At 46.1% G+C, this 12,488-nt stretch overlaps 1 protein-coding gene across 4 annotated transcripts in view; it reads left to right on the top strand.

Moving 5' to 3' along the window:
• The window catches only part of Thoc5 (THO complex subunit 5), a 35,376-nt gene extending 35,175 nt beyond the window's left edge, over nt 1-201 (top strand). For all 4 annotated transcript variants that reach the window (XM_076545831.1, XM_076545833.1, XM_076545832.1 and 1 more), the window contains one exon: nt 16-201. In XM_076545831.1, the coding sequence (XP_076401946.1) occupies nt 16-79 (64 nt within the window). In that variant the 3' untranslated portion in view covers nt 80-201. The remainder of the gene's footprint in view (nt 1-15) is intronic.
• The last annotated feature ends 12,287 nt before the right edge of the window (nt 202-12,488 follow it).

Here is a 12,488-nt window from a genome sequence, read left to right on the forward strand (position 1 = left end):
TTCTTGTCTCTCTAGGGGTCCAAGCAGGATGAAGCCATTTAAATATAATCACCCACAAGGATTCTTTAGCCACCGGTGATTCCCTCTACCTGTCACCCCCCAAGCCCAGCCCTGGGTCCTGTGTCTCTGCTTCTGCTCTGGCCACATGTAGTTCTTGATATTTTCCAAAGACACGAGCTGATTAAATGTCCCCTGACCAAATGCCTTTGTTTGTAGCTACTGGGGCAGTCTGGAAGGGCAGGTGGAACCTTGGAGCAGGAGGACTAGTTCTGGATGTGCTTTCTTTTCTCTCTCTCTTTCTTTTCTTTCTTTCTTTTTTTTTTTTTTTCAAGATGGGGTTTCTCTGTGCAGCCCTGGCTATCCTGGAACTCAGTCTGTAGACCAAGCTGGGCTTCGAACTTAGAGATCGGCCTGCATCTGCCTCCCAAGTGCTGGGATTAAAGGTGTGCGCCACCACCACCCTCTAGCTTGGATGAGCTTTTTAAAGGTGACCGAGAAATGTCAGTTCTAGAGAAGTGCCGCCTGTTTGTCCACACCTGCCTTGTTAGTTTTGCAGGGACAAAGTGTCTTGGTGTTTATTATCCTAGATCTCTACTTATTAGGAAGTTGCAGGAGAAACCAAAGTCAGTAGATCCAAATGTTCCTTTCTCAGCCTTCATTCTCTCTACTGGACCTGCCTTTGTCCCTTAATGGCCTAATTAATACTTGGCAGTTGGATGTTTTAAATGCCTAACTTGCAACAACCTTAAAGAGCAAACAAATAGGGGCTGGAGAGATGGATAAGTGGTTAAGAGCACTGGCTGTTCTTCCAGAGGTTCTGAGTTCAATTCCCAGCAACCACATCGTGGCTCACAACCCTCTATAATGAGATCTGGTGCCCTCTTCTGGCCTGCGGGCATACATGCAAGCAGCACACTATATACATAATAAATAAATAAATCTTAAAAATTAAAAGAGAGAGAGAGAGAAAACAAATAGACATCACAGAGAATAATTCTAAATATTTCAAGTTTTCATAGTCAGTTAGATCAGTGTTGGAGAGTCATATGCAGAACTACTAACCAGTGACAATACCCTTGAAATAGCAAGACTGAAACCAGTCTTTGTCCATACTACCCTGGACGTCACAAGCATATCAGTGCTCAGAAGCTAAGCAAGGTTAGGCATAGTTAGTTCTTTTGGATAGGAGAGTGAGACCAGGTAACACTTGAGATTCTTTATGACAGTGACTTGATGTGTGTCTTTACTTCCAGGACTTCTGAGGAGGAGATAAGCAGAGTTTCACAGTGAGACCCTGTCTGAAAAAAGTAGAGTGTTTTGACTCTCAAAAGATTAGGAAAATGTTTGCAAAACTGTCTCCTCTGGGGTCTCAGAGTAAAGCTCAGTGTAGAGCACTTGCCTCATATACTGGAGGCCTGGGGTTCAGTCCTCAGCTCATAGAAAGAAGAACAGCCTTCCTTGTCCTGAGTTTGCTTGGACACTTGTCTGAAAAACTCTGCTCTCTGCCCCAACCAGTACTAAATTCACAGTTGAGTTTAAGAGCTGGAGAGATGGCTCAGTGGTTAAGAGCACTGTCTGCTCTTCCAGAAGTCCTGAGTTCAATTCCCAGCAACCACATGGTGGCTCACAACCATCTATAGTGGATCTGATGCCCTCTTCTGATGTAAAGTCAATAGAGTACTCATATACATAAAATAAATAAGTAAATCTTAAAAGAAGAAGAAGAAGAAAAAGAAGAAGAAGAGGAAGAAGAAGAAGAAGAAGAAGAGGAATAATAATAATAATACAGGGCTGAGAATATAGTTCAGTGGTAGAGCACATGCAAAGCTCTGTGTCGTTCCTCAGCACCAAAAGGTAAAGAAAGAACCATTCTACAAAGATAGAAAAATATTTAATAATTATTGAGGGTCACACCTTTAATCCAAGTACTCAGGAGGCAAAGGCAGGTGGATCTCTGAGTTCAAGGCCAGCATGGACTACATCATGAGTTCCAGGACAGCCAGGGTTATATAGAGAGACCCTGTCTCAAAAAACAAAAACAAGGGGCTGGAGAGATGGCTCAGAGGTTAAGAGCACTGACTGCTCTTCCAAAGGTCCTGAGTTCAATTCCCAGCAACCACATGGTGGCTCACAACCATCTGTAATGAGATCTGGTGCCCTCTTCTGGCCTGCAGTCATACATGCTGTATACATAATAAATAAATAATCTTTAAAAAACAAAAAACAAAAAAGCCCCCAAATTTTAAGAATTATTCTGTGGTTGTAGGCTAAGGATATAGCTCAGTTGATAGAGTGTTTGCTAGAATTCATGAAGCCCTGAATTTGATCCTCAACAACACATAAACCAGCTGTAGTGGTATATGCCTATAATTCTAGCATGAAGTGGAGTCAGGAGGGTCACAAGTTCAAGGTCACTGTGCTGCATAGGATGTTTGACACCAGCTGGACTACCTAACACGTTATTTCAACAACAATAACTGTTGTTGGAAGTATAACCTAGTTTGCTAACTCAAAGACAAACTAATTGTACCTTTTATTATGATTCCAGTCAAGATTTTTCAAGCCTTTCTTCCCTTTAGAACAGTGCAACCCAGCACTTTGCAAACACATCTACTCTGTGTAGATTATCCTTGACAGCATGGACTTCCTGTGTAGAAACTGCTCTTTCTGCCCTTGCAGCTGAGCATCTCAAAGATAAAGATTTTGGGGAGTGCACACCTGTAATCCCAGCACTCAGGAGGTAGAGGCAGGCAGATCTCTGAGTTTGATGTCACCCTGGTCTACAGAGTGAGTTCCAGGACAGCCAGGCCTACACAGAGAAACCCTGTCTTGGGAAAAAGAAGAGGAGGAGGAAAGGAAGAAGAAAAAAAAAAGATTTTGGGGAGCTTGGGGCTGGAAAGATGGCTCAGCAGTTAAGAGTAAAAGCATGTACTGCTCTTGTAGATGCCCCCAAGTTTGGTTCCCAGCATCCATGTCAGGCTTACAACCACCTGTAACTCGAGCTTCAGGGATTCGGTGTGTGTGGTCTCCACAGGTCCTGGCACACATGTACATATGTACATGTCAGCACCACCACCTTATACTTAAAGATGAATTAAAAAAAAAAAATTAAGGCAAGCTGGGAGACTCCAAAACCTGCCAAAGTTCTTCATTCCAGCAAGAGAAGAATGGAACCTTAGGGTAGCCTTCAATGTCTGGCGCCACTCTCCACCTCTCCACCCACACTGTCTCCTTCCTCTGACTACCAGAGGAAGGCACTCCAGCCAGAGGCCCTCAAACTACACAGGACTTACCTGTCTACAAGCTGATCCAAAAAGCACTTTCCCAAGCCCTACTCCTAATCCTCTGACTCGGCTGACCTAAGATGGGCCAAGGAAGTATATTTTTAACAAGCTCCCCAGGTCCATTTCGCCCTAGCCTTTCTTTGAAGGCACTGTACTTTTGTCCCTTCTCTTCTCTCAATTTTCTTGGTGACAGAGCACAGGAGAGCCAGTTTTTCTAAGCAGGTCCTTCTCTGCTGTCTTAAGCAGTCTGAGCATCTGGGTGCTTTTTATCCTGACCTAATTGCCTGGGACTTTGTCCCTGCCGGCCTCTCCTTGGTCTGGCTACTTTCAGGCCTGCATCTCACTGCCTGTGCTGAATACGATTAAAACAGGGTCTAAAAATAGTTCCTCTAATGGCCCCTGCATTGCGGCCGCCCCTTTTGGTCTTGTCTGGAAGACAGCCAAACTGACTCAGCACAAAAGCTCACCTCCAGACCGAGGCAGGGACTGGGTTTCAAAGACCGCTGGCCAGTGCCAGGAGGGGCTCTGCTCTCGAGGTTACAGCTTGTCCCCATCCGAAGAGCAGGCAGAGCAAAGGGATCTCCTGGTCCTAGGGAGAAAGATAGTAAAACAAGCTCAAGACGATCAGCCCCTTCAGAGTGCTTAGTGGAGCCGTCCATGCCTAGAGTGTGCAGATAGGGAAGGACCTCCAGAAGCTGCTTCTGCTGGAATTGTCCACAGTCTGCAGTTTCTGAGCTGGAGCACACCCCAAGCTGCAGCCCCTGCCAGCACTTGCCCTGCACCAGGAAACCCATACATGTTCCTTGCCTTTTATTTATTGCAGTGCCGGGGATCCAACAATACAGGGGTCATGTTTACTAGGCACGTGCCACTGAGCCATCTGTCTTAGTCAGGGCTCCTGTTGTGATGAAACACCATGACCAAAAGCAAGCTGGGGAGGAGAGGGGTTATTTGGCTTACATTTCCACATCGCTGCTCATCCACCTCCTAAATATTGGGATTATAGGCATTCGCTGCCACACCTAGCTTCTCCCTAGCTTTCTTCACAGCCTGCACTTACTTGGCTGTTTCCCTACAAACCCAAATGACCCTTGTTATTTTCAGGGCGTTCTTACTGAGCACGCTGGTGAGAGAAAGCTGAGAAAAGCCCTCTCCAGAGAAGGTGCACTTGCCATGCTACAGAGGAACCCTGTCTGTGCCCAGTTCTGCCCTCCTCATGGGTTCAGCATCCTCTGACCAAAGCAGACATTAAGTTATTTTAGGTAAAGCCCTGAACTAATCACAATTTCACACTTCCAGTCTAGTTAACAGGCTGCCAGTGGGAGACCCGCTCCCACTTTTCCCCCCAGGGTACTCTTGAAGAGGGAGAAGTGAGAAATATTTAGATAGGAATATAGAGGGAGAGAGACAGATAGAAACACAGGATAAGCTGGGCAGTGGTGGCACACACCTTTAGACCCAGCACTGGGGAGGCAGAGGCAGGCAGATAGATCTCTGTGAGTTCAAGGCCAGCCTGGTCTACAAGCAAGTTCCACACCAAAGCTACACAGATAAACGCTGTCTCGAAAAACAAACAAACAAAACCCCATAGGATAGCCTCAGGCCTGGATCAAACCCACCAACCCCTTCTGTCCCTTCTAAGGGGCTTTTAAAGGATTGCCAAGGGTAGAGCAAAAGACTGCCCCTAGCACAGCCAAACACCTGATAACCATGCATGTATGTGGTCAAGCCATCTCCTAATGCAGCCCTGCTGTGTAAAGCAAGCTCAGACCTCACTAGGAAACCTGTGGGCTCCCACAGTGTGCATGTATTCCTTACCTTTTTTTTTGGGCATGGATAGGGTAGGTTGAGATAGTCAATATGTAGCTCCTACTGGCCTTGAACCTCCTGCCTTGGTTGGCTGGGACTCCAGTAACCTACCACTACATCCAGTTACCCTCCCTTCATTTCTCCAGCAGAGGAAACTGGCTCCGGCTGGAATGGCTGTCTCTGGAGCCGCCTCAGGCTGGAAATAGAGGAGTCTGTCTGCATCTAAAAGGCTTACCCAGTAGCTGCAGGCTAAAGCCTGTCCAGGCTGGCACTTTTTCTGGGCTGTGAGCCATTTCAACAATACTGTTGTTCAGGTCGGTCTACTCGGAGGAGCTGGCTGGTCAGGAGGTACATTTTGGTGTCATAACGGCCCACTGGGTGCTTTTCACCTGTGAGTAGCTGCTTGATCCTGGACAGGCTGTTCGATTCATCTTTGGTGTTGGGATGAATCCTCATTTCTAAGTGGAGATAGCTGTGCAGTGGTTGTGGGGATTAAGAACCTACTTTTAGGGGCCACCAAAATAGCTCAATGGGGTAAAAGCATTTGCTGTACAACTCCAGTGACCCAAGTTTAATCCCAGGAACCCATGGAAAGGTGGAAGGACAGAATCAACTCCACAAAAATGTCCTGTGACTTCCTCACGCATGTATGCCCACTCACCGTGCATACACATGATGATTAGATGACTCAGTGGCCAAAGGCACTTGCTGTACCAGTCTAGTGACCTAAATTTGATCTCTAGGACCCACATAGTGGAAGGCAGGAACTGACTCCTACCAGTTGTTCCTAGACCTCCACACTGTAGCACACATGGGCCTATACATGTACATACATACACACACACACACACACACACACACACACACACACACACCATAATAAATAATCATTTGTTGCTTTGTGTTTGTGTGAGACAGGGTCTCACCCTGTAGTCCTGGGTTGCCTAGAACTTGATATGTAAACTAGACTGGCCTTGAACTCACAGAGATCCTCCTGTCTCTGCCTCCCCTAGGATTAAAGGTATATGCCACCATGCTGCCCCACCCCCCAAAATCTACTTTTAGTACCTTACTCGGCATCTAGACTGTAAAGGGGGAGAGGCTCTCGCCTATCCTCTGTCCTGTGGGTTCTGCCTTGGAAAGAGGCCTGTAGGTGAAGACAGCTTACTGGATAATGCCCTGTCCCTCCAGCAGGAAGCCCCGTTCTCTGGCCTCATATATGATCTTTTTAAAAAATGATTTATTTATATGTATTTTATGTGCATTGGTGTTTTGCCTGTATGTATGTCTCTGTGAGGGTGTTGGATCTCCTGGAGCTGGAGTTACACAGTTGTGAGCTGCCATGTGGGGGCTGGGAATTGAACCCAGGTCCTCCGGAAGAGCAGCCAGTGCTCTTGACTGATGAGCCATCTCCAGCCCCTGGTATTTGATCTTTATAGGTTTCTTTGTCTATGGCAACCAATCACCACACGCATGACAACTTAGCATACGTGTATTACTTTACAATTTGTAGATAATAAATCTGAAGTTAGGATTACTTAGGATTACTGGGCTAAAGTTAAAAAAAAAAAAAAAGGCTTGGCAGGACCGGCAGGACCAGTCCCTTCTAGGGGCTCTAAGGGAAAACCTCTGTTCCCTGTATTGTTCCGCATCTAGAATTACCCTGTTGACCTTGCCTGTGGCCCAGCCCTCCATCTTCCAAGAGTATCTTTCCAATTGTGTCCCTCATCATAGCACCTTCTTCTCTGCTCTAGTTCTCTGGCCTCTGCCTTACCACCCTCCTGATGGCATTGGCCCGCCCAGATAATCCAGGGTAATCTCCACATCTTGAGGCCCTTACCCTCATCATCCTTGCAAAGTCCCTTTCTGGTGGCTAGAACTTTCGTATCTTTGGGGGACCATTACTTAGGTCATTACAGTCTGGGAGTGCGGAGGTGTTATTCCCAAATAGGAACGATGTAATTCTCAGCAAGGACTGGAAGCGACAGAGAAAAGAATCACCAGAGGCTCCTGGAACAGCTGCTGTAACGAACATGTGACAATTGTGTGCTGTTTGCCATTGTGCTCAGGGGTCCCCACATGCATCACCTGTGTGGAGGTCAGGGGATGACTTACAGGACGCTTGTTCTTTCCTCCTACCATGTGGGTCCCGGGGATTGAACTCAGGTTGTCCAGCTTGGCTGCATGTGCCTTTACCTGAAGGGCCATATTGATGGCCACTCCTAAGAGTTTAGTTCATATATTTGTGTCACTGATCCAATGAGAGTTTTTATATGATGTAGGGTAAGGATCCAACTTCATTTTCTGCGTATGAATATCCAATTGTCCCAGAAACCAGAAGAAATATACTATTATTTTCCATATTGAATTATCTTGGCAATCTTGTCAAAAATCAATTAATCTCCGAGGTATGGTGGTGCATGCCTGTAATTCTAGCACCCCGCAGGCTGAAGCAGGAGGATTGCTGAGAGTTCAAGGCCAGCCTGGACTACATGGAAAGTACTCAGATAGCCAGGGATTCACAGGAAGACCCTTTCAAAGTCAAAACAAAGAAATGAATGAGTGTAGATGTAAGAGTCTGTCTGGCCCCTGAGTTCCTTTGATGTAGCTGTCTTTATGTCTTGTTACTGTGACTGTGGCCTGTTTTCAGAAGGTCAGGAAGCGCGAGCGTTCCTCCTCTGTTCTTTTTCATCATTTGGTAATTTGGGAGCCTGTGCAGTCCCATAGACATTTGCGAATCAATTTTCCACTTATGAAAAAGTAAAAATGTTTAACAATAAAATTTTAATTACTATTGTTGAATGTGTGTGTGTGTGTGTGCATGCACGTGCAGGTGTGCAAGCACACATCTACACATGTGTTTGTATGTGTGTAAGTGGGAGAACAACCTTTAAGAGTTTGTTCTTTCGCTCCAACTTGGTGGGTCCCGAGGATCAAACTCAGGCCACCAGGCTTGGCTGTGAGGGCCTTCACCCACTGAGCCACCTCACCGACCCAGGCATGAGAATTTTATAGGGACTGTCGGGAATCTGTAAACTGCCTTTGGGAGTATTACCTTCTAAACAATAGAAAGAGCAGGGTGTGCGGTCCAGGAACAGGAGTAAAAGGCCATGGTTGTCTAAGTAATGTGTTTGAGGCCAAATTGCTATGTGAGACCCTGTCTCAAGAAAACAAAATCAGGGCTGGAGAGATGGCTCAGAGGTTAAGAGCACCGGCTGCGCTTCCAGAGGTCCTGAGTTCAATTCCCAGCACCCACATGGTGGCTCACAACCATCTGTAATCAGATCTGGTGTCCTCTTCTGTATACATGATAAATAAATGAATCTTTTTTTTTTTTTTTTTGGTTTTTCGAGACAGGGTTTCTCTGTGTAGCTTTGCGCCTTTCCTGGAACTCGCTTTGGAGACCAGGCTGGCCTCGAACTCACAGAGATCCGCCTGCCTCTGCCTCCCGAGTGCTGGGATTAAAGGCGTGCGCCACCACCGCCCGGCAATAAATGAATCTTAAAAAAAAAAAAAAAAACATATGTTAGTGTTGTAAATACACAAATACAGGGTGTCTTTCAACCTAAATGGATTCCCTTTTTGAAACTGAAACTCACTGTGTCGGCTGGGTTAGCCTCACACTCACAGTGATCTACATTTGCAGGTGGCCCTTTAATGCTATTCTAAAATATTTTTTTGATGCTTGTTCAGCCAGATGTGTCAGCACACCCCTTTCATCTCAGCACTCAGGAGGCAGATGCAGTGGGTCTTTTTAAGTTTAAGGCCAACCTGGTTTCCATAGTAAGTTCCAGGCCAGCTGGGGTTACAGGTGAGACTCTATCTAAAAACAAACAAACAAACAACCCAAAAACCTCTGTTCAGATTGTTTGTTGCTGGTGTGTCCAGTGTCCAGTGTGTCATTGCTAGTAGTGAGTAGACCCAAAAAAGACTATAGTTGTTCTTTTAATTTTTTCAGACAGGGTCTCACCTTTTCCAGGCTAGCTGTCTCCAACTTTTTTTCGAGGAATATTTTTTTAATTAATTCTCTTTTATTTATATTTTTATTTTTTTGTTATGTATACAGTATTCTGCCTACGTGCATGCTTGCAGGCCAGAAGAGGGCACCAGATCTCGTTACAGATGGTTGTGAGCCACCATGTGGTTGCTGGGAATTGAACTCAGGACCTCTGGAAGAGCAGCCAGTGTTCTTAACCTCTGAGCCATCTCTCTAGCCCTCCAACTTTTTTAAAAATTATTTTTATTTTATTTTATGTGTGTGAGTGTTCTATCTGCATGTGTGTCTGTGCACAGTGAGTGTACCTAGTGCCTCTGGAGGCCAGAAGAGGGCATTAGGTCCCTTGGGACTGGAGCTCTATACAGACAGCTATAAGCCGCCATGTGGGTGCTGGGAATGGAACCTGAGTTCTCTGCAGGAGCAACAAGTACTCTTAACCACTGAGCCATCTCTTCAGCCCCTCCAACTTCTTATGTAGTGCTAGGATGACCTTGATGCTGTGGGATGGTCTGTATGTCAAATTGTTCTGATTGGTCAATAAATAAAACACTGATTGGCCAGTGGCCAGGCAGGAAGTAGGTGGGACAAGGAGAGAGGAGAATTCTGAGAAGCGGAAGGCTGAGGCAAAGAAACACTGCCAGCCGCCGCCATGACCAGCAGCATGTGAAGATGCCGGTAAGCCACCAGCTACGTGGCAAGGTATAGATTTATGGAAATGGATTAATTTAAGCTATAAGAACAGTTAGCAAGAAGCCTGCCACGGCCATACAGTTTGTAAGCAATATAAGTCTCTGTGTTTACTTGGTTGGGTCTGAGCGGCTATGGGACTGGCGGGTGACAGAGATTTGTCCTGACTGTGGGCAAGGCAGGAAAACTCTAGCTACACCTTGAACCTCCAATTCTCTCACCTCCACCTCTTGAGTATTGGGATTACAGGTGTGCACCACACACCACACCCAGTTTACATATGTGTTCTTGATCTGTGCCCTGAAGCTTTGCCGAATGTAAATTTTATTAAGTTTAGTAATTTTTTAAAATTCTAGAGCGGAATCCTGGTTCTATCACTTACCAGTGGTGATGCAATATTCTGAAAACCTTTCTTACATCCCAAGAGACTGGAACTTTTGCAGCACTTCAGTTACTAACACACCTTGGGGTCACTTGAAACTGTTCTTGGTTGAATGGGGTTCATCACTTTAAGGATTTGACCTTTTATTTCCTTCCTTACTTAATACAACACCAATGCATTATTGGCGACTTGAGTTAACACTAATTCATTTAATCCACAAACCAGCCGAATAGCTTTGGGCTCCCACCTCAAGTTTCCTCATCACCTTGGAAAATGGGACTAAGGATATAGTTCTGCTGGTAGAGAGCGCAAGCCCTGGATTTGATCCCTGGGACTACATACACGGGGCGGGTGGTGGTGGTGGTGGGGTGGTGGTGGGGTGGGGTGGTGGTGGTACACACCTGTAATCCCAGCTCTTGGGAGGTTAAGGAAGAAAGAGCAGGAGTTCAATGTCATTCTCCACATAGTAAATTAGAAGCTAGCCTGGACTACATGAGATCCTGTCTCAAGAGTGATACCTACACAGACTACAGATAGTTTATGTAATCTCATGATTACCTCTTACCATGGTATTTGTCATCATTATAAGAAATTTGGGGGTATTCAGAGGACTGTAACATTTTTAGGCAAGTCGCATTGGGGAGAGCCAGGTAAAGTGGCACGTGCCTGTAATAATGGTACTCAGGAGGCTGAGGCAAGAGGATTGGAAGTTCTGATTTTCTCTCTCTCTCTCTCTCTCTCTCTCTCTCTCTCTCTCTCTCTCTCTCTCTCTCTCTCTCTCTCTCTTGGTTTTTCGAGACAGGGTTTCTCTGTGTAGCTTTGGAGCCTGTCCTGGAACTTGCTCTGTAGCTCAGGCTGGCCTCGAACTTACAGAGATCTGCCTGCCTCTGCCTCCGGAGTGCTGGGTTAAAGTCGTGCGACGACACCACCATCTGGCCTGATTTTCTTTCTTGCCTTTCAGGTCTCCACTTACTGTTCAGATGTGGCTATGTGCTAGGGCATATGGATGTCTGGTTTCTCCAGGGTAGACAGCTCAGAAAACTAATGCTCGGTTTTGCAAATCCTTGGCCATGTTCATAAGTGATTACTTGCCAGGGCCCATAGTGCCTGTAATCCTAGCCCTCAGGAGGTGGGAGCAAGAATTCAAAGTCATCCGGGAACACATCAAGTTAGAGGTAACCCTAGGATACATAAGACTTTCTTGCTGGGTGGTGGTGGCGCACCCCTTTAAACCCAGCACTCGAGAGGCAGAGGCAAGTGAATCTCTGTGAGTTCGAGGCCAGCCTGGTCTACAGAGTGAGTTCCAGGACAGGCTCCAAACGCTACACAGAGAAACCCTGTCTTGAAAAACAAAACAAAAAACAACTTTTTAATTTAAAGGTGACTACCCTAAACTGCCCTGGCATTCTCTTAATAATTCAGTCTTCGTGGCAGATTGGAAGTGGGTGCCAAAGGTGGTATGTGGAGCCTAGCCTGAAGTGTTGACCAGAACTTTGAGGTATGGGGAGAGGTGGCACTTGCTCCTTCCCTGAGGTATCACCCTTAGTTTCTACCAAACTACACCTTTAGTCACTGCATCATTCAAAACGCTTCTGTTTGTAAAGCAGCATCTTAACCCAAAGAGTTTTGGTAAAGAGGGGGATTTATCACCTCAAGGGATGGCCACAAGCTGTGGATTGGATCATCAGGAAATGCACCATGGTTCTCTTGGTGTGTTGTCCCTATTCATTCCACCTTCTCAGAATATCTTACCAAAGGTCTGGAAACATGGCTGCCCACAGCTCCTGACCCACATCTTGCTAGCAGCCACTCTGGTGCCAAGTTTAAAATCCCAGAAAAGAGCTTCATTGGCCGTTCTGGACCAATCATCAGTGACCAGAGGTAGGAAAATTAGAAACATGATAGCCGAGAGCCATCTGGCTGGGGGCAGGGGTGGGGTGGGGTGGGGGGCAGAGAAGCAACTCCTGGGAGAGGTGTTGAGCAAGTAGAATAAGAGGTCATGCCAGTCTCACCAAGGATTTAACAGTGAGGATGCCATGGAAACCTGTAGGAGGACCAGAGCTTTTAAAGTTACTTTCTGAGCCAGGCATAGTGGTACATTCACGTAACCCCAGGGATCTGGGAGGCAGGGACAGGAATACAAGTTCAAGGTAACTCTGGCATTTAAGTAAGACACTGTCTCAAAATAAAAATATAAAAGGGGTGGGAGTGGGGTACTGAAAAAATAAAATCCATGCCCAGAGAAGCACATTGGATGTAATTTAGGTGATGATGACTGTAGTCTTCATCACAGATGAATTAGCCAGCCATGTGTGGCCCCTTATACACA

Source organism: Peromyscus maniculatus, chromosome 10 (genome assembly GCF_049852395.1).
Source record: "Peromyscus maniculatus bairdii isolate BWxNUB_F1_BW_parent chromosome 10, HU_Pman_BW_mat_3.1, whole genome shotgun sequence".
NCBI classification, from domain to species: domain Eukaryota; kingdom Metazoa; phylum Chordata; class Mammalia; order Rodentia; family Cricetidae; genus Peromyscus; species Peromyscus maniculatus.